This window comes from Gracilinanus agilis, chromosome 6 (assembly GCF_016433145.1).
Source record: "Gracilinanus agilis isolate LMUSP501 chromosome 6, AgileGrace, whole genome shotgun sequence".
Taxonomy (NCBI): domain Eukaryota; kingdom Metazoa; phylum Chordata; class Mammalia; order Didelphimorphia; family Didelphidae; genus Gracilinanus; species Gracilinanus agilis.
Genome location: NC_058135.1, coordinates 100,815,607 through 100,839,717, shown reverse-complemented (window position 1 = coordinate 100,839,717; position 24,111 = coordinate 100,815,607). Strand labels below are relative to the sequence as shown.

Here is a 24,111-nt window from a genome sequence, read left to right as displayed (position 1 = left end):
CTGAGAATACATAGAATGGATGTTTGTCAGGTGTTAACCATTGATATTAATTAATCATTAACCATTAAGGTGTATCTACACTGCTTAGCACAGTGTCAACCACATAGGAAAGTTTTTAATAAATTTTCACTGACGTGTAATCGACATTATTTCTCAATAATAAGAATTGCTCTAATCTCCCATTTGCTACTTTTGTGATCTTGATAAATCATTAAATATTTCTAAATCACACTTTCCTCATTTTTATAAGGATGATTTCAGACTCTAATTCTATGATCCTATGATCCACTGTGCAATCTATCTGGCTAATGTAATCACCTTTTAGGCCAAGCTTCAACTTCTTTACGATGGAGAGCTGAAAGTAGGGGAGACAAACAGAGCACTATCTCTCAGGGGAACTAGTTCTACCTTTTGGTAACTTTAGGCGTTAGGAATTCCCTCTTTATATTCATCTATATTTGTTGCAACACTCATGCCTTCTATTTCTGCCATCTGAGATTGAGTCTTTTCACTTCCAAATACTACCTAAATAAATTTGAGGAGTCACAATCTCATTTGTAAAATGAGGGAGCCACCTAGATTGGATCACCTCTGAGGTCCCATCCAGATCAAAAACCATTCTAAACCTGAACACAACTTCCATTTCACTGTCATAAAATCTCCAGATTCATTTGTTCCATTCCTCATACATCAAAACAAATAAATCAACAAATATTTACTAAATACTCACCATATTGTAAGCACTACATTAAGTCCTTGGGATATAAAAAGATGTAAAAGACAGTTCTTGTCCTCAAAGAGTTTATAATCTAACAGAGTCCTGGCTTTTCGCTATCATGATCCTTAGTGCTTTTCTATTCTCTTCCTACACTATGAGCAAGAACTGAACACTACACAAAGGTGGGGAGGAGGTGAGACTTAATCAAATAGTTCACTGAGACTGCAAAATTAGCTATGCCTTTGGTTCTTTCTTAAAGTCAGTTATACTCTTTCTCTAGGCAATCTTTCTCCAGACAAGAGAATTTTTGTTAAATGTCTCATATGATTTATTTTATTGATATTCCAAACAAAGATGTTTTTAGTCTTGCCTTGAGATATGAGACCAGGGACGCACATTCTACCTTAATCACTATATACTCATAACTATAAGAAGAATAAAAGGTTTTCCAACATCTTTGTTTCTGCACTTGCCCTTATAAAACAGTTTTATTTCTTTTATTTTTTAACAAAAAGTTACTTCTAACAATTTTCAACTTTAGAAATTAGTTTAAAAATTTTAACATTGATTTTCACAGTCTTTTTTCCCCCTAATCACCTGTGTCTTGTTCTCTCCTCTACACCTCTGTGAAAATTATCTCGGAATTAGAGAGTTGATCAGAATAGCGAACACATTCTGAACAATGTTTCAATGTGGACTTTAAATTATGATATGTTCTTGTGATTTTACTAGATTTTCCATTTCTCACATCCTTGGGCAACAACCTCTTTCACTCAGTCTCCTTATCCCCAAGTAAGATGATCTAGTCCTTGTTCTGCAAGACCCACTTCCACAAATAAGGTAAACTAAAAAACAAAACAAAATAAAAACATCTGGTAAATGAACTATTATCACCCAGAGTGGCCTACTATCTTCCAGAAGCATGTGGACAAGTTGTTCACACCTAAAGTGAAGTTCACAATTCTTAGTCATCTTCTCAAGGCTTTGAGAATTGGGAAAACAAGAAATCATTATTTAAATTATTGTGCTGAACTATTAGGTATTTACTTAAAAGCTATACATGTCTTAAGGTTTCTTACTCTTTAATGCATTAAAAAAGATAACTTCATTTTAATAAAATTACCTTTTTTGGTAATCATTTTTAGATAGCTTTACTTAACACACTTAACATTATTCTAAGAAGAGGTCCATTGACTTCTCAGATTACCAAAGGGAACCATGTCAGATAAAAGGTTAATATGACCTGGCCTATAAAGTAGCAATGCTATGGTATGCATACTGTGACATCAGAATAAGTTTCTAATTAGCTGGAGATTTTGGAAGTTTGATTATGTTTTCTGGAACACACTAACATATTTTACTCCATCACCAACCTTCTAGCAATTGTCTTTTCCTTGATTCTTTTTCTATTTTGTCTTTTCCTATTCTTATCCTTTCCTCTTCTCTCCAAAACAAATCTTTCTTTAAATTCTACCTCCAAATCTTTAGTCACTTGACTTTGGACATTCATTAATCAAATACATAAGCAGCTGCATTATAGAAAATACAATATTTTCAATGATATAAAGTGTTTGTAATGAAGATAGTTATATGGTTAAGAAAGAAAACAATGTTTTAGCAGGATAGATGTATCTGTTAAGAAAAAACATTTTTGTTTATAAAATAGAAAAGATAAAAAGTTAAGACAGAAAACACATTTTGAGATTACACAATTTGTAATTTCTTTATTCCTCATTACCTATATGCATCTTTGTTGTTTCCCACAATAGAAAGTTTCTCCTTGAAAACAACATTGTTTCCTTTTTTTTGTATCCCAAATGTTTATCAAAGGTTAGACATGATATACAAATATGATTATATTTGATTAACTGATGTAAAAAATGTTTGAAATAAGAATTCTTTCCCATGTTGTATGTACATTCAGGGTGATGGTTTTTAAATGATTCATAAATTATTGAGAGTTTGAGGGTGGAGCAGCTAGGTGGCACTGAGGATAGAATGCCATGCCTGGCTTTGGGAGAACCTGGGTTCAAATTGGTCTCAGACACCTTCTAGTTGTGTGGCTATGGGCAAGTCATATAACTCTATTTGCCTAGCCCTTGCCTTTTGGTTGTAGAATTTTTAATGAGACAGAAAGTAATGGCAAAGAGATTGAATGGATTGTTAAGATTATATCATTTTATTCTCTCATTTTTCATCTTATTAGATCAATGCCTAATGACATAAAATGGCTTGCCCAAGGTCATTCAGACAATTACTGGCAGAACTGGGGATAGAAACAGAACCAAGTCTCTTCATTAGTTAATGTAATTTCCATTGCACTTTGCTGGCTCTTGCTTAAAAAATAAATTCACTAAGCTACTGATATCAGATGCAGGGTTGCAATGTTTATTCATACAAGCATGTATCTGTACATACATATTCAAACATCCACATGGGTTCATGTGAAGTTCATATGTGCTTACACACTGTGTTTATATAAATACATAGTTGAATCTATTGTATATCTCATATCAAAAACCCTAGAGGGTAGGATTTGGGCCAGGTAAATATTCAGAACATATAGAACTCAAAGAAAGAAGTAAAAATGCACAATTAAAATTATTATAATATATTAATGACTAAAAGGGAAAATATAATCATTATAGTTACAGGCTAAATAGTGAAGATACATTTAAACAAGTATAGCTTTTTCTTTTTGATTTTGGCCACAATTATTTCTTTTTATTCCATATAATAATTGAAGTGAAGAAATTCCTCAGTGGTGATTGTTTAATTTGTTAGATATATTGTGATAAGTCACTTTGATATTTTTCTTAATATCTGCAGCTCCTAATGCCTTCTTAGCAGTATTGAAGCATTCTCTCATTGTAGAGGACATTGCTACCTTTTTCCTAAGCTCTGCTAGAAATGAAGCTGAAATCAAAATGGCTAGTTTTGTTTAACAACAACTTCTTCAACTTTACCACGTCTTATTATGCCAAACCTCTTTCTTTTAATATCAGCTGCATCGATTGGTGCCAACATCAGTGATCTAGAAATAGTGTTAATTATCTGCAGCTGCATACACAGCAAAGGAAGCATAAAACACTGGGCTTCTTATTCACAATACAAGAAGCAATTAAAAAACAAATTCTCTGCCATCAAGGGATAGGGAGCATTCACAAAAAGTTTTCCAATGGTAAATATGAAAAGTAGGTCATATCCATATCATGAAAACTTCAAGTTACATTTTATGTGATGTAAGAAGTCCATTTCTGTACCATGTTGGTAAGATTAAAACATGTTCTCCTTTTTGGAATCACAAGAGCAATTCTGTTACTTAGAAAGGTTATTTTGTTTGAACTATTAGTTCAAATGTTAGTGATATAATAGCCATAATGTTAGTGAAGAGAAATCTAGCAGAAGCATCATCATGACTTGAAAGCAAAGCAACTTGAAATCAATTATCAATATCTTCATATGTGTATATGTTTGTATATGGATATATGTGTGTATGTATCTGTTATCTTCTACTTTCCTGAAGAAGACATGGTATTCTCAAGCAAAAGAGTAATGCTGAAAAGTCAATAAAACACAGCAGAGCTACAATTTTGATAGACATTGCTTAATATATCTGTATTTATGTCTACAAGTGTTGAACAAGTGACCAAATAATAATACATGTTGTGATATTGGAAATTTGGGAGTCCTTGAACTAATTTTGAGGTCCCTGATCTAAACTTTCTGTGGACATTTAGGAGTCTTTCAAAACTACATTTCCCATGATTCCTCTTGTGTAATGAGGTAGACAGGAAGTGTGAAAATGTAGATAGAGGTATAAAGACTTAGGATGGGATTGGTACGTTCTCTTTTTTCCTGCGGAAGCAGCTTGGTGGGCAGAGGTAATGGCACGACTTTTGAACTAAATCTTAATAGGCACGTGGCTTCATTTTTCTAAATGCCTTCCAATAAACCTTTGAAACAATGATATTTGTAATTTTATCACTCTATATTAATTTTATGTATTACAATGTTTTAAAAAAAATGCCACTCATGCCATTTGCAGGCTATACTCCTAAAACTTATTCTCCATAGCAGATTCCCTTCTTCTTGTTTTCAAACCTTTTCAGTGGGAAGCAGAATACAGTAGCATTCAGTCCCCTAATCTCTAAAGACTTTCTTTTGTTCCTTCAAACTCAATTACTTAAAAAGGAAACAAAAGTACCTTTTCCCTACAAACATGCTGAACCTTACGAAAATAGAAAACCATATTTATCCATCAATCAATTAACATTCATTTAGTACTTACTATATGTAAACACTGTGCTCAGGACTAGAGATAGGAAAAAAACTAAATAAAACAACCTCCACTCCCAAGGACTTTATCTTTTAAAAAAGAATATAAAAGGAACATTAATAAAGATATATAGATATATAGATATAGATATATTCTTAGGGGTACAGCCGAGTCAGCATTTAAAACTATTAGAATGTTAGAAGGGCAAACAGTTGCTGTAAAAGCTATGGAGGGTCAAATTGAGTCGACAAAATGTCACTTGCCATCACACTATGTCTCGATTAAATAATGGCCTCTAGCGCTACAATCTTCATTCTTCATTAGATTTCTTTTGCTTGAACATTTGAAATTCCAAGTAACCTTTATTCAGATTCAGCCTCAGATAAATAACTCTTCTACCTCTCTTAATTTTTCAAAAAGGAAATTTGGCAAAATCTAAAAAAAAAAAAAAAGCAAAAACAAATTTGCTCCAAAGAAGAGCTATGAAAAGGCATCTTCCTTTTTGACTCTATTCCTTAGCAGAGACCACGATTATAGAATACTATATAAAGATCATTATTATGGAATACTATATAAAATGTAAGAGTATTTTAATACATTGATGTTTTTTTATGATTTCCCCCATTCTTTTGTAATGAAAAAAATGTTATAAGAGATATTTCTCAGAGAGAGAAGGGAAGGACATAGGAGAAATATCAGTGATAGAAAATAAAAAAGGAAGTAATGCAAATCGATTTAAAACAAAGAGAAATATTTAAGCCTTCTTGTGGCATGCATATAAGTATTTGTGTAAAGAAAATGAAGTTCATAAGTCTAAGTTCAAATCTCACTACATATACTTAGAGCTGTGTGACCCTGCTTAAGTCATTTAATTTTTCAGAATCAGTTCCTCCTTTGTAAAACTGGTATAAAAATAGGAGTTACCCCCAGAGTTGTTGTGTAGATTGAATAAAATCATGTGTGTGAAAGTCATCTATTGGAACACTCACTCTTCTCTATCTGAAAAGAGTAATTTTGTCTCTCCCTAATCTACTTCAACATTCCTAACTCCCTTTACACACATGGCATGCATTTTGGCTCCCACATGCTTTCTGGCTAGGTGTAAAATTTATGAAGCCTATTTGAAAACAGCTGCTGATGCTTACATATGTAGGAATCAATTTTTTCCCTTCTATTATCTATAGCTGGTTAGAGATGACCATTTCCATGGAGAATGTCTTAGCAGCAGTAGGAACTGTCCAGCTACAGCAAATATGCAAAGAAAAGACCATGGTCTCTTTAAACAAGGTCACAAAGAAAATACACAAATAATTCAAAAAGCTAGCTGGTGCCTAAAGAAAGCCAATAAGGAAAAAATGAGGAAAATGCATGTGGAAAAAGTCATGCCCCCAAATCATTTTTGGACTCTTGAACTTTGCAGTCTGACCCAAGATCATGTAGCTTTGTGCTCCTTTCCAACCTGAAACGATCTTATTCCTGTTATTAATCTGGTTTCTGTTTGAAATCAGGTTTTCTATCTCCATCCGTTTATCCCTTATTACTGACATTGGCTTACTGTCAAATGCTTTTTGGCTTCTTTCTGCATCAGAATCTCACAGCTGAGATCTTTCTATATTCTTCAAATAGGGAGGCTTCAACCTGGGCCATGGAAAATTGTCAGTCCAAATACATGCCAGGTTACCAATCCATAATTTTACTCAGAGTTAGGTCCAGAAAGAATAGTGGGAAAATGCTGCCAAAGCTATGTCTAGATCTGTAAAAACAAATTTTAAACTCTGTGTGTGTGTTGCATCTCTTTAATTTTCTAAATGTACTCTCTTAACATTTACAAAATAAATACCAACTTTTTCTTGGCCAATGTTTGTTACTTTAATTGACTTTTATTACCCTTTGAATAAAAGGAAGCATGTCTCAAAAAAATCAAGTGATAATGAAAAAATGAATAGCCCTGCTTTACTCTCATTTTAAGGGAGAAATATTAGTTCTTTACCTAGAATGCTAGCTTGGGCTTCAGAGAAAAACTTTTTATTTTGTTAAAATTAATATTCTCATATTATTAACAATGGGAATTCTATTTTATTGAATATTTTCATATATTCATATGCTATGATAGAGTAGTTGTTATTGAAATGATTTATTATGCTGATGTTTTCCTAATTTTTTTTTTGATTTTTTTTAAACCCTTGTACTTCGGTGTATTGTCTCATAGGTGGAAGATTGGTAAGGGTGGGCAATGGGGGTCAAGTGACTTGCCCAGGGTCACACAGCTGGGAAGTGGCTGAGGCCGGGTTTGAACCTAGGACCTCCTGTCTCTAGGCCTGACTCTCACTCCACTGAGCTACCCAGCTGCCCCTGTTTTCCAAATATTTAACTGTCCTGATATAATGTCTTCTCAAAATGTTGAGTACTCTTTAAAAATATTATTATATTAATTAATTCTGTTAGTGTATATCTTTTTTTCCACTGCCTTGCCTTTCTTAGGGTTTCAGTTCAAAATCATGCTTATTTAAAAAAAACCTAGATAATTTTTTCATAAATTTTTGAAAAATGGAGCTAATAAAATTAATTATTCTGTTACTTGGTAGAGTAAATTGTTAAGATGGTGTCCTATGAATATTAACTTACAGATTTAATGAAATCTAGACAGTCTACCTTTAAAGAATTTAATAAAATAATAAAATAAATATGAAATATAGAGTAGGCTATAAAAGGACATTGTTGAAGGGGAAGAAAAATGAATTTCTTATTTAAGGTAATATTGCAAAGTGGAAGAGACAATGGATAATATAGAAACAAGTGGTATAGCCTTGGAAAGTGGAAAACCTGGGATCTCAGGTCATAACTCTGAAGAATATTAACTTTGTGATCATGGGCAAGTTACTTAACTTGTCAATGTCTAAGCAACTAAGATTTTTAATTCCAAATAAATTGCTGATATTTATCTTCCTAAGGCCATCTACATAACAGTAATTCCCTACACAAATGAAATCACAGATCAAAATGAAATAAATAGGTAGTCACAGAATTTTAAATAGTAGTTTTCTAAATTTTGGGCTTTACAAACAAAAAAGGAAAAGGATGCCCCAGTGGTTCTCAAACTTTTTTGGCCTACTGCCCCCTTTCCAGAAAAAATATTATTTAGCACCCCCTGTCACATACGATCACCGCCCCTTTACAGTTATTCACTGCCCCAAAATACACCTGTGGCAATCACCATGCCAACTGGATAGCTGCACCACCCACCAGGGGGCAGTGGCGCCCACTTTGGGAATCACTGCCTTAGACTACGAATCAAAGGAATATAATAAATAAATATTTGGCCAATTCAATCTGATCAAATATTGAATAAGCAAAACAGAAGTTAAGGGTGAAAATCCCTGGTAAAACTGGGTAATACTAAAACAATAAATGAGATTAAATTCATATCTTACATTGAGAAGAGTCATTTTATTTCTGAGTTTTTAATTGAGGCTCAGATTTTTTTCTTGGACCTTTTCACTCATTTCTTTGTATCCTAGCAAATTCAAAAAATGCCTCACCTTAGAGTATTGTTTGTTGTAAGGTGACTGAAAAAGGAGATGATCAAGTCTCTCTAGCCTGGTAAATAGGAACCAACTTAGGCCAGTAGGTCTGTGAGTCGCATGATGGAGTCTTTGAAGCCTCACACTGAAAAGTTATGAATGGTCACTCTTAAGTGAAAAGAAGTTGATTCTTCCTTTGAGATGCTATAGTTATAGGACTAGACCTATGATTTTACATCATCAAAAAAGGAATCTGGGAAGGACTGAGAGAATGATGTCCCATCTCCTTATTGATTATTTACCAATTAGTGATTGAGTATCTAGAGGAGGGCTAAATGATGAGCTTCTAATATTGTTAATGTTAATGATCCAATTGGTGGAATTTTTTTTTGTCTTTGATCACCAAGCTAGATCACTGATCAATCAGCTTTTAGTTAATAGACTGATAAACTGATTTTCTTACCCAAAACCCACTCTCCCAGATTTTTTAATCACCATATTACAGAAAATAGAAAGGCGAAGAAGAATCTATTTTTCCAGATGAACTTTTATCCTAACAGTTACAGAAAAGGAGTACACAATACATTTAATATCTAGGAAAACAGAGATGTCATTATATAATTATTGTACAACCAAAAGCAAAAAGGAGAGATTGGAGAAAATATGTTTATGTAGAGTATAATTTAGAATTAACTGATATCAAGCATCCCCCAAAATATGTTATCAAAAGACCTGAATATTTAGCTTTCACAAGAAAGAACAGTAGAGGCTAATAATAATCCTAATACTAATGATCACTGTTCATGATTAATAAAACATAATGGTCATATAGAAATGTATCCTGTATAATGTTAGCAGGTTTTATGACTCATCTTCAAGGTGTTAGAACACAAAATAAAGTAAGGTTTGGAATCCAAAATTATTTACACACCTTATATTATTGATTGTTTGCATACCTTTTCCATACCCAAATTGACCTTTTCATTATCATTTTTTATTCCTTTATCTTGAACATAGTAAAATTCAAAATGTTTAATTCTTATTGTTGTTTATATTTAAGCTTCATGAATCTCAGTTTCCTTAATGATAAAAATAATGGGCTTGCACAAGGCCAATGAAGTATCTCCTGGGGCTACCCCTTTGGTTCTAATCATAAGGTCCCATGGTCTTTGAGCAGGAGAGAATGTTATTCTTCAAACAGAAACAAAGATGTTCATATATTATTCCTTTTGGCTCTCAAGGACATATTTAGCATTGTATCAGAATTTTCCTTTACCTTTTCATTACTTACTTCATAATATAAGTCTAAAATTCTATAATAAATCTAGTTATTCAGATTATTTCACATTATAGTGAATATAAGCACCAATCATTAGGGAAATACAAATTCCTTTAATGATATCAATAAAACACTGGATAAAAATTTAGCAGTACATACTGCTTATTTCTAATTTTTAGTTGTGATATAAAAGTGCATTTCAATTAATGACATTTACTTTAACTATGTTTACCTGTGTGTGAGCCTCCGGTGACTAATACAAATTGCTGTCTGAGGATCTCGGGAAACACAAACTTTATGGTGGCTACATTTCATCTTTAAGCATGGATCATTAGCCGGGTCTAAAGCTAAAAAAAAGTAGAAAACACATTAATAATGATAATAATATTTTACATAAAATGAATAGTTCAGCTCTAATGCAATTCAATACAGTAAATATTTTATTCAGGTCACACTGGGTGCATAATAGTATTTTAGGAACCAAAAAGGATACAAGCTAGTCCTTGATCTCATGAAAAGTATACACTAGGATAGCAATACCATATGTCAATAGATGACTAATATACAACTCTCAAACTTAACAAAATAACTTCATTTTAAAATTCACCTATCTTTTATCCACAAATATTCTTTTCCATTCACCTTCTTTACTGAAAGGAAATTAATGCCACTGCCAGCATGACTAAGTTACTGGTCAGCTAATGTTTTGCCTCAACCATTCATTTTGTAAGTCAAAGCAAATTCCAAATCACTGTGATCATAAGATAGAATTAAATTGAACGTTATTCATTGCATTTAAAAGTCAGGAAAGCCAACGGGTATTTTGTATAAAATGTGTCCAATAATTTGTATGAAAGAATAAGTATTAAGAGAATAAATTGTACTGAAATTCTTCATACTCCTCATATTTTTAAAAATATCCACATGAAAGAAAAAGGAGAAGACTGATGGATAATGGCCACAATATATAATATACTGACCCCATAGATTATATGTTGCTGATTTGGGCCACCTTGCTAAAACCATTAAATGAACAAGTCAGGGCAGTGCATAAGTAATTGCAATTTTCTCTGCAGGAATGATTGAATTTTCCTTCAGATCAATAGGAAAGTTAATATTTTTGTAGTTTTCAAAAATCCAGTTCAGATATCATTCACAACTTAAATGTCCTTGACTGCTAGAGGATGAATCACTTTCCTTATTTGACTAATTTAAGAAATTACTGTGAATAAAGCTTTCTATCAAGCTACTATAAACCCAAAATAGACACATGTCAAGTTCACCAATGGAAATTAAAATTCAAATATCCCAAAGAATTGGACTATAGCATCAGTAATTTTTAATTGAACGAAGGCCCAATATTCTAATCAGAAGTTGGTTATCATTAATTCATATGACTGAAAAGTAGAATTTTTACCATTCTGCTTAGCAATGTAACAGATTTCTTTAAAAATAAGATAATTTGTCAAATAATCTCTTTTTCTTCCTTTTTTGGTAATCAGTCATCTCTAAAAGTACAACATTAAAAAGCTTTAATCTTTTAAACATGATTTAACAAAGGTTTGTTTAATACAAACTATCTGCAAGCTGAGGACAGAAAGCTAAAGTATCAAATAGAATATTCCTTTGAATAGTATAAATATTAACAAAGAAAACGAGAAGAATATGCTCTAAAATATATGTGAAATAAGTTTGAATATAATAGCATGTAAATATTTAAGAACCTATGGAACAATATGATTTACTTGTGAGATGAGATCATCAAAGTCGTCAATGTGCATGTTTTGGGCAATGAAAGAAAGGTAAAATATGTGATACAGTAGATAGTTTAGTCTGGAGTCATTAGTTCATGATGGGGAAGAAGCAAGAAAAAGTAAGAAAAAAGGTTGCAGTGAGATGGTGGAGAGGGCCTAAAATGCCAAGTAAAGGAATATAATTTATCATATATGCAAAGGGGAGTCACTAAATCTTTTTGAATAGGAAATATAAGACTATATAATTAAAAGAAAACATATTTCAGCAGCAGTGAATGAAGAGAAGGATATTAGGTAAGAGGATTTAAAGAAAAATAAAATAAATTGGGAAACAGGTGTGGTAGTAGTTGGGTAAAAATGATATGAATAAAAAAGAACAGATTTCAAACTATTGTGAGGTAGAATATATAGGTCTTGGCACATAAAGAAAAAAAATTTAAAAGGTGCTGATGATGTTTAGAGTATGTGAAAGGAATCTGAATATTTGCATCAACAGAAATTAGAAAATTGGAAGGAAGATTAGTTTTAGAAAGAATGGTGATGAATTCAATTTTAGGTCTGTTGAACTTGAAGCATCTGGAAAACATTTGAGTACAGCTATACAGCAGGTCAGTAAGAAAGTAAAAAATTTATAGTACAAAAAAAGAAGTGGGATGTTACCATTTTATAAGGAACAACGGATACTATGAATACTGAGAAGCATAGAAAGATTTATAATAACTGATGCAAAATGAAAACACCATGAGGAAGTATAACAGTGTAAACAGCAAGCATAACAAAAACAAAACAGAATGCCGAGTACATATTATAACCCAACCTGGTCTTCAAAAATAGTTCAAAAATATTCATCCTTTCTGTCTTTGCATAGGCAAAGGAATTATAGGTAAAAATATAACATATATCAGTAGAAATGATGTGCACATTTTGCTGAACTTTTTGCACTTTATAAAAAGAAGCAAGATAAGTTGGCAATGAGAGGATGAGAAATATTGAGAAATAAAAGTGATGTAAAAATAAAAAATATATTCATAAAGAAAAATTATGATTTATTAGAATACCTAAATGTTTTAATAAAAAAATAAAAACTTCAGTGAAAATTCAGAGAATGAGTATCATTTCCAGGCGCTCACACTATTCTTAACAGCAATAGATACTTAATTCACATTTATTTAATTGAATTGTTTTTTGTGGAACACAGTAAATTAGAAAACAGCAATTTTTCGGTGACAAGAATTTAATTTTATAGAATTTTTTTGTAAAATGTACATGCAGATATTTACTTAAATGAAATTATAATGTATTTAAACACATACATTGATGGACATACTTTTGAATATAAAGCATTAACTAAATGAAAACCACAATGATATTTTACTACTTCTGAAATCATCTAAGAAGTAAATAAAGTAGTGAAATATATGATTTAAAACGGTATTTGATGCAATCATGACGAGTAAATTGCTCATCAGTAATGTGAAAATCAAGTAGAAATAGATCCTTACACACCAAATATTGACTTAGAAACCACAAATTAATATTGTCAATGTTCATAACTGTATTTTTAAATTATTTATCAATTACATTTTAATCTGATTTCAGTCTCCATTGACACTTGGCCTCCTCAGAGTACAAATGGGAAGTGTTTTCCTTATAGATGCTTAAATCCTTCAAATGTTCTTGTTTGTAGATGATGTAATTATGGGTGAGATAATAGCAAATAACTAAAATTAAAGATTACTATAAAGTCAGTGGAACATGGTATGATGGGAAAAATCCACCTATATTATATTTCCAAGTGATCTACATATGATAACGAAAGCTAAAAATATAATTGGGGAAGTGTACTGGGGACTAGAAGAGTTAGACCAGGAACTCTGAGAAATGGTAGTGGGCTCAACTGCTAGCTAGAATATTTCCAACACATACACATATATTCAACTCTTCTAACTTCCTTCAAAAAGAAATAAATGGTACAAATAAAAGCCAAAATAGTGAAAAGCAAAGTAATGTTCCATGGGAAAGGCTTTCAGGAAAAATAACAGAGAAATAGAAAACATAAGGGAGCAAAAAATGATGAAGTACAATGAATGAATGCTAAAAAAAAACAATTCATATCATGAAAATATCAAATCAGATACTCCATGAGGATGAGAAATGAAATAAGCTGGGATATATTATATAAGATTGCAATGCTAATATGGTCATTTTACCAAATGGCCTACCTTCCCTGAAATTTTCTGTGCTTTTGGTATATTATATTTTTGTTTCTCTTTCTTTGAATATAAAGTGAGCATCATTTATCTCCAAGGACTGTTGAAATATAAAACTAAGTAATATCAGCAAAACCGTATCACAAGGCACATAGTAGGCCCTTTATATATGTTAATGGTTATGAAAACAATAACAATTTACCACCATCAGAAAGTAATCAACTGCTATCGATTTTTAATTGAATGACAAGCAATAAGTAAATGCTGATTCAGAGTTTATCTGCTCTAAGAATATATAAAAATATATGCAGTTTGAAAGTGTCAATGTAAACAAGAATTGCTGACAACAAAAAAATTAGGTTTTGTTGTGGATATTTTGGGATTATATCTATTTGTCAGTAAGAAGGGCCAGTTGGCTTATCTTTGTAACAAAGTTGATATAAGCTGGGAAGAACTGTGGGCTTTTTAACAGTAAGTTCTTCTTGAGGGATTTGGACTGACAGAACCGTGGAGACAGTATATAATTTTTTTGGTAATTATTTATTATTTATTAATCTATTTTTAAAATATTTATTTATTTTCTATTAAGGTTTAAAGGATTAAAAAGGTTTAACAGAAATGTAAAAGCTGGAAAGATCCCTAAATACTGGGGTACTACCTCCAACCACACCAACTCAAGGTCCCTCATGGGATACTCTTTCATTTGGTAAAAACCAGACCTGCCCTATCTCCTTATTACTAACTTAGCCAATTCCTAACTATGTAAGCCTATTTCTAATTATTATTATTATTATTATTATTATTATATATTATTCAGTTACTGCCTCCTTGTAGTTGTTCAGTTAGGTTTCCAACTTATAGTCAGTCTGAGTTTTGGACTGAAAAGGCTGAGCCCAGCCCGCTTCATTCTGTAACCACAGAGGAGCAAAAACCAGATTTTCTTTGTCTAACTGTTGATCTACTTTTCACAGCGCTTCCGAAAATGTCCAACTTTCTCTTCTTTCCACAACTGTCACTCCAGTTCAAGGAAATTCCAAGAGTCAAAGTTTTAGCCACCTCTCTGGGCAGGGAACACCAGCAGAGAGAGAGAAAAGACTGTTGGCTTAACAGAACTCCCAACTCCCAGATCTCACAGGATTCCTAAGCCAGATCTTAGCTCAAAGTTCCACCCAAGGCAGTCTGCCCGCCTGACAAGATTCAGACTTCTGTCACTTATTTATCAAACCCCAAATCTTATTTTACCTCTAACAGTTTATAAAGATAAAATATTTTATATGATAAGTCATGATTGTATTCTGGTTACAATGAAGTTTAGTTAGAAAATTTCTCCCTCTGAGGCTAACCACAATGAAGTCATTTACTATGATTTCCCAATTTCCTCATCTGTAAAATGGGTAGAACAATATCGTTTGTGGTTCCTTTTTTGTTATCAAATGAAAAAATGAATTCAAAGACTTTACAAATTTTAAAACAATATACAAATGCCTCTTTATTATAAGAAGACTGATTGGGGGTTAGAAAGAGGATAGGAAATAATTTATTGAAATTTGATGTGGCTTAATCTATCCATGAGGCTATATCAGAAAACTTGGGGAATTGTATGGGATGGTAGGAAAGAAGGTGATTCTAACACTCCATTCTTTACTGGACTAGTCAGAATATGTAAACCCTTAAAAAAAGGCTGTAATAATGATATCCTTAGATCTGTATTTGATGGGAGACAGAGATATTTATGATTGAATATAAAATGTTTAGCAGTTTTGATTTTAAAAGAGTCAAGAAAAAATTCACAAAATCAAAGAGGGAAAGGGAAATTTCACAATCATTGGAGAAAAGAGAAAATTATTACAATACTATTTTGAAACATATGGCATCAAAAACTTAAAAAAATGAAAAAGACATTTCTACAAAAATATAAAATATTAAAATGAACAGGCAGGAAAATAAACTATATAACCTAGTTTGCAGGTAACATACATAATATAAATATGACAATAAAATATATAACCCAGTCACAGAATTGAAAATTCATGAAATCAGCTTTTTTAGTTAGATAGGATTGGTTGGTAAATTCTTAGATCAGACAGATTTAAAGTAAATCATTGAAATGTCAAAAAAATTACCCTTAAGTTACAAAAGTTATTTCACAGTAAAAAGGTTGAGTTCTGCCAAGCTACTTTTTTGAGATAAGCTTGCTGCTGTGTTTCAAGTCAAGGAAGAATAGGCAGAAACAGATGACTATAGATCAAATGCAATTGTGGAAATTGTTAAATAGAATATTTGCAAATAAACTATGATGATGCATAAAAATAATTATTCTTTATGGTTGTTAGATTTATTATAAGAATCCAAGTGAAAACAATTAGCTTAATAAATCCATCAATGATAGAAACAATGACTTTACTACATGACTTTAGCAAGGTATAAAAAATTACTTAAAATGTCGTTATAATTTATGTTTAAAATACTAAGAATTATATGGGTTATATTGTATTTTAAATATGATCAAAATACCTATGCCAAGATTGGAAATATTATTTGTAGCAAATACTTGAAGTTATCCCTAAATTATTAGAAGGGTAGAAAGGATGCCACTGTCAACCATTATTATGGAGTTTTCATTCAGTCCATTAGCACTGAATTCATCTGGAATATATATAGGATTTTGCTAGTTCAATTTGCCTACAAATGCCTTAGAATCATAAATTTAGAGCTTGAAAGGGCTTCAGAGGCCAACTAATCCAGAAATCTGATTTTACACTTGAGTAAGGGGTTAAGTGAGGCTCTTATTACAAGGTCACATAGTGAGCGAATGGTCTAAGCAAAGGATGAATCCAAATTCCTGGTAATAATGCCAACAGTCTTTCTATTCACTACATTGACTCTCCCTTGATCTCATGTTTTTTTCCCATAATGCACAATTATAAGAATATAGAATCAAAGACATTTTTCCATTTAATGTGAGAAATAAAATACACATAGTTCTTTCATTTTCTTGTTCACTTTGTCCCTGTCTAAATGCTTCCAAGTTTTCTGTCCTATTTAGTGTATAAAAAAGGCATAATATGAGCTTAAAATGAGTACAATTGCTTTCATGAAAACTATCTGTAGGGAAACGAAACACTTCTTACACTAGAGAAAAATTCAAGGAACTAAAGAGTAGATTGATATGATTCAATCTCGACATCCTCAGTTCCTTATTTGGTGGTGAATTTCCTTTTTTGTCACGAGTACCTTGTAAATTGTTCTAGATCCTTGCCTTGTTGGTGGTAGTGAAGCTATTCACAGTGGATCATCATACATTATTTTGGTTACTGTGTGTAGGCATTTTGAAAATATGTATTTTATTTTATTTTTAAAACCCTTACCTTCCATCTTGGAGTCAATACTGTGTGTTGCCTCCAAGGCAGAAGAGTGGTAAGGGTAGGAAATGGGGGTCAAGTGATTTGCCCAGGGTCACACAGCTAGGAATTGTCTGAGGCTAGATTTGAACCCAGGACCTCCCATTTCTAGGCCTGGCTTTCAATCCACTAAGCTACCCAGCTGGCCCCTAAAAATATTTATTATGTTCTAGGCATTAGCACACGCTTCTTGGACATTCAAAGGGAAAAAAAAATAGAGTCCTTACTTTCAAGAAGATTGAGTTCTAATGACAAATAAAAACCCACACCAATAAACAAACACAAAATACAAGTAAAATAAATGCAAACTATAAGAATGAAAATCTATTAATCAACTCTCTCCCTTAAAATCAATTAATTTTACTTAGTAAGAATGCTTCTTGATTGAATTAATCAACCCAAACAGCAAATTAGTCTGTTTGGCAGGAATATTGAATGCATGAGGGACTAGTAAACTTAAGATTAGAAAAATTAGTTGGAGCTAGAAAACAGATTTCTACACCAGAAGTGATTGTATTTTATTCCATTAGCTGCACGGAGCAAATAATGCTTCTTGATTAAAGGGACTGGAATGGAGAAAATATAATTTTGGAATAAAAATTTAGTTTTGTGTGAGAAGGATCATAATTATTATGGATTCTATTGAAAATCTAGTCTACATGTGATCAGGACTTCATAGAGGGTGATGCCTCTTTGTGAAGGAAAAGGGTTGTGAGAAATGCTATAATCCTGAGTATAATCTATCCACTTGAGAATTTTTTTATTCTATTAGATTTCTTATATAATTCTTATTTATGTTGTATAACAGAAATGATTTGGCATGATTTTTCAGTCTTCAATGATTCATGGTTTTAGGTTAGATGAAGAAAAGTGTTATGTCCCAGCTCTAGGATCTGCTCATGTACAACTATTACAATACACATCATGTTCTTTCAACAATAAGTCCTTACTCATTGTATTCATTAAAGCTTACAATGATGTCTGCCAAGAGGTTGGTCACACCGTTTTTCCTACAAGGACAATTGCTCGTATGGAAAGCTAAAATATTCTTGCTATAGACTTTGAAAATCAATTTCTTCTCAGATTGTAATTGGAATATGAATGGGCTGTCCAATTTTACTAGTAGGATGGCCACGATGAAGGGAGACTATAATAGCTTATCAGCATTTCCACAGAGAAAAGAATAATCAGAGATTATAGATGAGCTATTCTACAAATCAAGAGTTTTTCCTCTAAAGGGAGAAAAAAAGGTGTACAGCAATGAATAAAAGCATTGACCAAGACACAATGAGAATAAGGCAACAGGCCAAAGGAAAATCAATTTAATTTAATATATGTGAATCCTCTTTTTTGTGTTTTCTTTTCTAGAGAATATATGGGAAAGAAGCTCATTTTTTTTGGACAGGAATGAAAAACTCAAAAAAAAAACCCTTTTAGCTAACAGAACAGGAAGAGAAAACAATGACAAAATATGGAGAAGGCTGAAGTAAATACTTAAAGCTAAATATATAAATATATATATATAAATATATATATTTTATGTGTACATAGATTTAAACTATTTAAACTATTTCTAAGTCAGAATTGAGGTCATATATCAAAGTGAATAATTTAGGAACTGAAAATCAGAAATATATTCTATTTTTACCTTTAAAAAGTTTAGCCCTTACCAGTATTTAGATATCATAAAGAAAAAGCATTTCTTTAATTAACATATTAATATATGTCATATATATTTATGATGTCAGGTATACAAACATTTTACAGTAATGTTAAAGAGAAAATAACTTTCATCAGTCCAATTTATAAAAAAATTTATAAAAAAAGGAAATATCTGAAACCATAAAGAAGTTCACTGGTATAAGGTTGCACTTCATGTTTTAAAAAAAATCAAGATACTTTTTCAGGAAATGCCCTATATGCACATGCCCTGTCAGCAATACTTACACATCAGAGATAATGATCATATAATGTTTAAGTAATATACTAATGTAGTACTTGGAACAAAGGGAACAGGAGCATTTTCAAAATTCCTATCTCACAGGTCTTTAAATTATAGTCACATTAACATTCAAATTATATATTTTTAAATATATACATACATATATATGTATATGTATATTCCTTCCATATATACAATTATGTATATATTATGGAAATATATACATACATATATGTATGTATGGAAATATATACATACATATATATGTATATTCCTTCCATAATATAGAACTATACCTACACACACACACACACACACACACACACACACACACATATATATATATATATATATATATATATAAATTCATGTTTGCAATTGAGGACCTGAATAACATTGCAAAGTTTTAAAGTATTTGCAACATAATCAAATGGAATAAATTTTTTGTTAGCATAAGGGTATAATTTCTGCATAGTTTTTCTTTTATTGCCCGAGTGTTCTTTTTATGAAGTATGAGATGGATATATGGTACCAGATTACAGAGGATGAGTTTACTTTTAAAGTATTGATATATAAAACATTTTCTTCTCTTTATCAAATGTAAGGACTTTTGGCATATATTATTTTTTAAAATAGCATCCCAATAAAGACCTTTACCATCTTCCAAAATATAGCTATATCCATAAATAAGGCTGCAGAAATACACAGCTATATATATGTATATATATATATGAATATATACATATATGTAGACATACATATATAAATGTGTGCATATTCTTTTTTTTTAAACTTACCTTCCGTCTTGGAGTCAATTGGCTCCAAGGCAGAAGAGTGGTAAGGGTAGGCAATGGGGGTTAAGTGACTTGCCCAGGGTCACACAGCTGGGGAGTGTCTGAGGCCAGATTTGAACCTAGGACCTCCCATCTCTAGGACTGGCTCTCAATCCACTGAACTACCTAGCTGCCCATACTATATATGTATATTCTATCTAGTATGACAGAGTATTTGAATTGTAAGCAAATCTGAAAAACATCAAGAGTAGAAAGTGTCAAATTTGCAGCCACCAAACTAAACCAGATTAAAGTGCAATTGGAAAATGTTTAAATAATAAATATATCCTACATAATAAATAATGCTAATTTGTGGTTTTTTTTAAGTCAATATGTCACTAGCAGGAATCTCTATTTGAAGTTGATACCATTGAGATTCTGCAACTAATTTGTTGATTTTATAGCATTTATCTTCTGAATCAAACAAAAAACATTTATTATGCCCCTATATGACAGACAATGGACTAGATTCGGTGGATTCAGGTATAAAGACTTATTTAAGTACTATTACAAGTACCTCAAATTCTAATAGGGGAGAGAATTTCAATAATTAGGTTTGTGACAAGAGAAAAAAGACTGCTTAGAAGAGATATTTTAGAGGTAGAATTATAAGCTTTAGCAAATCTTATCCAAAGTCAGAAATAGGAGAGAGAGAGAGAGAGAGAGAGAGAGAGAGAGAGAGAGAGAGAGAGAGAGAGAGAGAGAGAGAGAGAGGAGTAAAGGATTTTACCTGTTAAAAATTTGTGAAAATTTAAGGCGAGGGCTGCATTTGACAGAAATAGAGGAGTTTAGAAAAGAGATTTAGAAGGGAAGATACTGAATGGAGATGAGGCATAATGATTTGAGATGAATCTGGGGCATCAGATTTAATGTGTGCGATAGCGACTGATGAGGGAAGACTAAAATTTAGGAAAGCAAGGATAAAAAGATACAGTCATTGCAATAGAGATGGGAGCTGATGAAGTTCAGTGTGAGGGTAAAAGAGGAGAAGATGACCAAAGAAAGATGATAGTATATTGGAGTGTTTGTGTATACATTTATTTGTTTGTTTGTTTACATGCCTCTGTGCACCCTGTATGTGTGTGTGTATCATAGCTATCATAAAAGATTTAGACACAAATAGCATGATAAAGGTTTTAATGTCCATGAAAGATAATATGCCCCTACACTATGAAAACTGTCTGAAGTAAAAAAAAAAAAAAAAAAAAAAAAAGGTCACCAGGAGGCTCTAAAATCACGTTCTCTGCACTACGGCTGCAGCTTCAGGAAATTTTTTTTTAACAGTTACAAAGATGATTGTTCCCCAAAATTTCTATTCCCCAAAGATGACATTCCTAATAGCCATGTACAACTAGAAAACAAATTGTCATCCTTGCAGACAGTCATTCAGGTTTGAAGAAAAGAGAATAAAATGGCAATATTCCTTCATTAGGTCCAAACAATCATAAAACGAAAGCAATAAAATATCACTTTTGAAGTTTTTGTTTCTTTATTCCATTTTCCTTAAGTATCCTTATAATGTTCACTAAATTGCTAATTAAAATTAATATTCCACTGACTACTTGAAAATTTAGTGATAGCATCTGGACTACTCTGAGGATAATTTTATTCACATAGAAAAAATAATACTCTGGACAATGTACACACAGAATAATGGTGACCAGCATATATTTGAGGAAAATAAATTTAAAATTCCTTTTTCAAGGGTTTCAACTAGTAGTTGCTTTCCTGATCTCTTTTCCTCATCTGAACCATTCTTATATATGATCTTTATGTTTTCCATAAAAAGTTTAAAAATATTACTAATTGTAATTAATAACTAACATCTATCATTAATATAATACATTGTGGTTTGAAAAGTCCTTTTAATTTTCTCATTTTATATTCGAAATTATGTTGAGAGGTAGGTAATTATTCCCACTTGACAAATGAGGAAACTCAGGCAGATTGTCTTTAAGTGACTTGTCCAAATCAACACAGTATGTATGTATGTATCTCAGTATGTATGTATGTATGTATGTATCTCAGGCAACATGTCATTTTTACCATACTGGCTCTTCCTACTCATGAGCAATTAATATTCTTCTAGTTGTTTCGATATGCCTTCATGTGAATGATATTTTGTGTTGATATTTTTCATGCCTGTATCTTGAAATGTAACCTCCCAAGTATTTCATATTGTCTATAGTTATTTTAAATGAAATCAATATCTCTTACTATTGATTTTGTTTATAACATAGAGAAGTGTTTATTTCATATCCTAAAACTTAGGTAAACTTATTATTTCAACTACTTTTTTGGATAATTCCCAAGTGTCCTATATAGTGATCTTTTTGTATCCTCATTGCTTATTTTTATTTCTTAAATTACTTTTCCTTGTCTTATTACTATGGCTGGCATTTCTAGAACAACATTAAAAATAGTGGTTATAATGAACATTTAATATAATGGATCTAAGATGGCACTGGAAAAAGAAGAAAATGCACCATTATGTTTGTGGTTGAAATTAGGGGAAAAAATAAGAATAACATCTATATCAAGTTAGTATTAACTAATTTGTCTTTTCATAGGCAGACAAGTATGTGTGTATATGTGTAAATTGTTTTTCAAAATTTATTTTCCTTTGATTCTTGGTATTATTATTTTATTTAGAGAAAAAACAAAACAAAATAAAACACAACAAAACAGCACAGCATATATTGAACTGTGACCACTAGAGCTCCAATAGGATATAATTAGATTTCCTTTTTTTTTACATTTCATTGTATCACCTCAAGTATATTTAAAGTATGAGGCAGATTGTAAAAAGAACATAGATTAAAGAATGTCAGACAGGCATATTTATTAAAAAAGAGGACTAATTTTACTATTTCACAGAGAGAAAATTGCAGTTGTAAAGAAATGATGATATAACTAAAAATGCAAGCCACAAATGGTCCAGTCTTTGATTTGATAAAATGTCTCTTTAGGGTCAATTGTGTGGTTGCATATAAAATGAGATGAGTAAACCCTATGTATGGCTCAACAATGCAACAATAAATATGATTTGGGAACCTAAAAATACTTCCTATTAGTGTCATTCTACTTGAGATTTTAGGAAGATGTGACTTCCTAACTTGCCAGATGTAATGTAAGGCTGAGCAAATGAACAGCATGGAAATTTGAACTAATGTCCGATAGCTAATTAGACTTGTGACAGCCAATTTTGTGGTGCTAAATGTGATTAAATATAACTCCAAGTCTTTGGAGTGACTTTCTTGGTTTTGAACCATAGTAATAACTTCAGTTACATGAAAGCTCACCACCTGCCCCTAATTCAGCCCCATACATTTCATATCTTGAAAATAGAATGATATAAAATTAAGAGAATTAAAGATCAGGAACAAGCATTTATTAAGTACTAATTATGTACGCAATAGTTTCATTCCCTATACACAGTACATATCAGGTATCTAATTTAGCTTTGTTGGATTGAATTACCATTTACAATTTTTTTAATGAGTAGTCATTTGACATGTATTTTTTTTCCTTGTGGCACCATCATCTTCCTCATCACTTAGTACCATGAACTATATCTATCTATCTATCTATCTATCTATCTATCTATCTATCTATCTATCTATCTATCTATCTATATCAGTCTTTGACTGATCATTTACCAAGACCTAAGGATTCTACTAGCTGCTCCTGTATTCTCTAGCGCTTCCTTTCAATTCACACTATTACTGCTCTAATTCAGGGTCTTATTTCCTGTGATAATAGTTTAGATCTATGACTTCCAGTACAGTATAGACTTCTAACTTTTTTCTCTGCAGTAACAAACAAGTCTTTCTTGGTCAAAAGTCTGCAATGGTTCCCTACTCTTTTTTAAATTCAGTTTCCTTCTCCTGGCATTTAAGGCCTCAAATCTATATTTCCAGGTTTATTTTGAACTACCTCTTCCTATTTAATTCTTTATGATTCATTGTTTTTTTAATGCATCAATTTTCTAGGCATTTGTTTGCACCAGCATTCCATGACAAGAATCTATTCTTTCAATGTCTCCCTCTTTGAAATATTTTTTCTTTATTAATGGCTTAGATGCCACTTCCAACTTCATACTTCCCCTGATGCTACTACATTTGAAGAAAGTTATCTTTCCCTCATCAAATTTCTCATATTTCTTTATCTGTAC

At 31.7% G+C, this 24,111-nt stretch overlaps 1 protein-coding gene across 4 annotated transcripts in view; it reads right to left on the bottom strand.

Annotated features, from left to right (window-relative positions):
* Window positions 1–24,111, bottom strand: part of SPOCK3 (SPARC (osteonectin), cwcv and kazal like domains proteoglycan 3) — a 634,362-nt gene that overhangs the window by 285,405 nt on the left and 324,846 nt on the right. For 3 of the 4 annotated variants that reach the window (XM_044680201.1, XM_044680202.1, XM_044680203.1), the window contains one exon: window positions 10,030–10,144. The exons of the other annotated variant lie outside the window; for it this stretch is intronic. In XM_044680201.1, coding sequence (XP_044536136.1) covers window positions 10,030–10,144 — 115 coding nt within the window. The remainder of the gene's footprint in view (window positions 1–10,029; window positions 10,145–24,111) is intronic. 4 annotated transcript variants of the gene reach the window in all.